This window comes from Telopea speciosissima, chromosome 4 (genome assembly GCF_018873765.1).
Source record: "Telopea speciosissima isolate NSW1024214 ecotype Mountain lineage chromosome 4, Tspe_v1, whole genome shotgun sequence".
NCBI lineage: Eukaryota > Viridiplantae > Streptophyta > Magnoliopsida > Proteales > Proteaceae > Telopea > Telopea speciosissima.
In genome coordinates, this window is record NC_057919.1 from 34,978,735 (window position 1) to 34,982,958 (window position 4,224).

At 40.1% G+C, this 4,224-nt stretch overlaps 1 protein-coding gene across 1 annotated transcript; it reads left to right on the top strand.

Annotated features, from left to right (window-relative positions):
* Window positions 1–2,437: 2,437 nt before the first annotated feature.
* Window positions 2,438–3,952, top strand: LOC122657773 (probable xyloglucan endotransglucosylase/hydrolase protein 23). The gene is made up of 3 exons (XM_043852567.1): window positions 2,438–2,722; window positions 2,803–2,996; window positions 3,517–3,952. Exons 1-3 carry the CDS (start codon window positions 2,438–2,440, stop codon window positions 3,926–3,928), a joined length of 891 nt encoding a protein of 296 aa, XP_043708502.1. The 3' UTR covers window positions 3,929–3,952.
* Window positions 3,953–4,224: the final 272 nt, after the last annotated feature.

The window sequence follows — 4,224 nt, forward strand, 5'->3', positions numbered from 1 at the left end:
ACAACCTTTAACGATGCTGCTTTAGGTGAGGCTAGCAATTCGCTACTCTTTGTTAGAGGCAGTTTCTGAAGGTTATGAGTGGATCAAAGTCGAATCGGATAACAAGAATGTAGTCTCATATTTGCAAGGAGGACAACAATCTTCACCACTTACTCTACGTACCATTTTGGAAGATGTTGTTCATGTTTTGAAAGTTGTATTTTCAATTTTGTTACAAAAGAGATTAATAGTTGTGTTGACTCTCTGGCGAGGAAGGCCCTATCGATGACGTGCATGATGATGTACGTGGCCTATTTCGAATCCATGGTTAATGGATTTATGTACCCTTTAGCCATGAGCTTTCACGTTATCTAAATATAGTGCTTTTACCTTAAAAAAAAAGGGTTGTTATTCATGTAACAAGGGTAGGTTACGTTTGGAAAAATAACAAAATGGTGAAAAGACCAAATATGCAATAACTAGTGGGACATTGAACGATTAATTATTAGGGTAATTTTGGCATTTCATTTTCTTTTATTAAAATCACAAGATTGTATTTAAAATTAGTATATAAAATGGCGTTTCTATCATTTCATCGTACTCCTATCTGGATTTTCATCCAACGGTCCATTTAAAGCGCAATCATTCAATTCTCTCTTTTAGTTTCCCGCATTTACCCCTCCTCTCTCCACACCTCCTCCTCTGAGAAAGAAAGAACCACTGCGCCACATCGCTACCACTCCTCACAGTCTCAGATGCGATAGGCGGTCGATTCTCTCACAAGCAAACCAGGTTTCTCTTCCAACTCTTAATCTCTCGTTGTCGGAATACCATCGGAGACGGCAACTAGAGCCAGATCCGTCGATCTGCTGCTGTTCCCATCTGTGAAAAAAATTGAGATGTCACGCGAACTCCTCTCTCTCTGTCTCTCTGCTATTCCCATCATTTTCTAATGATGGGGGGAGAATTATAGGAAAATCAGGATAATAAAGTCAGCAAAAATTCTTTGGTCATATCTCTGCCGCAATGTGCCCGAAACTTTAATTTTTCTTGGGCCTGAGGTTGATCTGATTATTCATTTGAGAGAAACTGAGAGTTTTATTAAGCCATTACAGCTCTAAGAGTGAATGCACAAATAAGCACTTGGGTATTGGCAATAGTGATCAAGATGTGGTAGAACATGGTGCTGGCTTGTTGGGTTGGAATCAAAGTTCCTTCGCTACCACAATCACCTCATTCAAAGCTCTAAATCCACGATTCTAAATTAAAAATCCTAACTCATGATTTCAGAATCTAATCATAAAATAGAGAACGAAGGTGGGAGGAAGAGATGGCGAGTTAGCCATGGAGACTACATGGAGTGATTGAAGTTGCAGGAAGGTCCATTAGTAGAATGATTGAGTTGTAGAAGGAGATTCCTTTCTCTACCGTCTGGTTTGGTCGTCGTGAGAGATGAAGAGATTTGTTCGGTTTAGCACTTTTAGGGTAGAAGCCGCCAATGGAAGCAGCGGCTTTGACGGATTCCTTTCTCTACCGTCGCGTGAGGGTGCGCCAGCATGAAGGTGTCGCGCCATCGTCGGAGAGAAGCCTGGAGAGGAGACAACGGATTCTGGTTTGGTCGTTGATCGTCGCATCGTGAGAGAGGAGAGACAAAGGAGGAGCAACTCTGATAGGTGGGGTGATTTTTTGGGCAATCAAAATTGACCGTTGGATTGTAGTGCATAATTATGATTTAACCCTTTTTAAATAATTAAGTTAAAATTTGTGGGTTTTCCCTATTTTCAAGCAATAAATGTGATTTTACTCAATTATCCTTATAAAATTATTTCCAAGTGGATCCTAAACTATAGTTTGAAGAGGGTAATAGGTGTCTTGTTATGTTTGGATAAATAACAAACCCTTGTTACATTAATAATTACCCAAAAAAAAATCCAAGTATAATTTTTTTTTTTTTTTTTTTGTCCTATAAAACCAAGATTTAACTAAATAGATACAACAAACCTTTTTGTTTATGGTCCACGCTCCATACCCACGGCAAAGATTATTGGATTTGGACCCAACAGGTGTCGTCATATGATTCTCATGCGGTAGGCCGCGGACAGCGACCTTATCGTCGTAATGCTTGGAGCCTGGAGGAGGAGGCTATTAGCCTATTAGCCAAAATGCTAAAAGCAGTCTCTTTCAATTTAGTCGCCAAAACCACTAAAACCGCGTCCCTTGGATAGCTGGAATGCTGGATTATCATTACTTCTTAGGCTGCCAACTGTGAACAGCTCTCAAACATTGATACTCAAACCATCCCACACCGACTCAGAACATTCCACTCACCCTCTCTCTCTCTCTCTCTCTCTCTCTCTCTCTGGATTCGTAAGGCTATAAATAATGAGCATCTCCATCGTCTATCTCACTTCAAACTTCCAATTAATATTACTCTGATTTCCAAATCCAAGCTTGCTCCATGGTTTCAATGGCTGCTCCTTCTTCTAAACTTCCTGTGATGGTACTGACTCTAGTGGCTACCTCTTTAATGGTGGCCTCTGCTTCTAATTTCTACCAAGACTTTGAAATCACTTGGGGAGATGGCCGTGGTAAGATCCTCAACAATAGTAAGGCTCTCACTTTGTCACTTGACAAGTCTTCTGGGTCTGGCTTTCAATCCAATAGCGAGTATCTATTTGGGAATATTGATATGGAACTCAAGCTTGTCCCTGGCAACTCTGCTGGAACCGTCACTGCCTATTATGTAAGCTCTCACTTTCATCCTTAGCTTTCCTTTATAAAAATGTGATCTTTATACTCACTAGCTTTCTACTTGTGTTGCAGTTATCTTCCAAGGGTGCAACATGGGATGAGATAGATTTTGAGTTCTTGGGGAATCTCAGTGGAGATCCTTACACTCTTCACACCAATGTGTTTAGCCACGGCAAAGGCAACAGGGAGCAGCAGTTTCATCTCTGGTTCGATCCAACAGCAGATTTCCACACTTACTCCATTCTCTGGAACCAACAAAACATCATGTAAGGGATACAAACCCTTTCGATTGTTATGTATGTCTCGAATTCTTGTATCCATTTTGAAGAATGATCCACTCTGACATTTTTTGTGACTATTTGAATGAAACTTCTTCTTAGATATATGTGAATAATGTGATGATAGTTGAGGGCTTGGGTACGGTTTAACCCATTGGGTCGACCCAATCCGATGAAAAAGTATCTATATTCTTTATCTGCTTTATTGTAAAGTGAATGAGATTTGGCGTTTTTGATTTAGAGTTTATAAGAGAGAGATAGATCTCCATTATAAATTTCTCCGATTTATAGAGTGAAACATCTTCAACTTCGCCGGTGGACGTAGCACACCATACTAGTTTTTGAACCACATAAAATCTCTAGATCATCTTGCTCTGTTTTCATTTTTGTTCGTCTTTTGTTTGGTATTTGTTCTAACACCGACAACCCATATTCATTGAATTTTTTTTTTTTTGTTGCAAAAGTATGAGGACCCATTGTTCTGATTACTCTGTTTTTTGTGTTTCAGCTTCTCTGTGGATGGAACTCCTATCAGAGAATTCAAGAACAAGGAGTCAATTGGGGTTCCCTTCCCAAAGAGCCAACCCATGAGGATCTACTCCAGTCTATGGAACGCCAACGATTGGGCAACAAGAGGAGGGCTCATCAAGACTGATTGGAATCTAGCTCCATTCACTGCCTCTTATAGAAACTTCAATGCCAAAGCCAGCTGTGTTATTTCTTCTTCTGGGTCTTCTTCTTGCAGCTCCAAATCTGCCTCCTCTGCTTCAAACAACACTGCCTGGCTCTCCCAAGAGTTGGATTCAGGTAGCCAAGAGAAATTGAAATGGGTGCAGAAGAATTACATGATCTATAACTACTGCACTGATACTAAACGATTCCCTCAAGGCCTCCCTGCAGAGTGTGCTGCTGCCAATTAATACGAGAGACCAAGACTCAGATTTAGTTACTACTCTAGTCGAGATAGGATCACGTTCACGTACGTGAAGGGCTCAAAGTCATTCAGATGGAATCCACTTTATGGGACCCACATGGAGTGGATTCCATCTGAACGGCTTTGAGCCACTGTCGTACGTCAGACACATACCGGGTTATTATATTGTATTCATTTATTATTTATTTGTTCCTGTAAAATGTATTATACCAATTTTTTTTTATTTGTTTTTATTTGGTAGGTAGTTGTCATTTAAACAATTTCAAGGATAAATCTGATTAA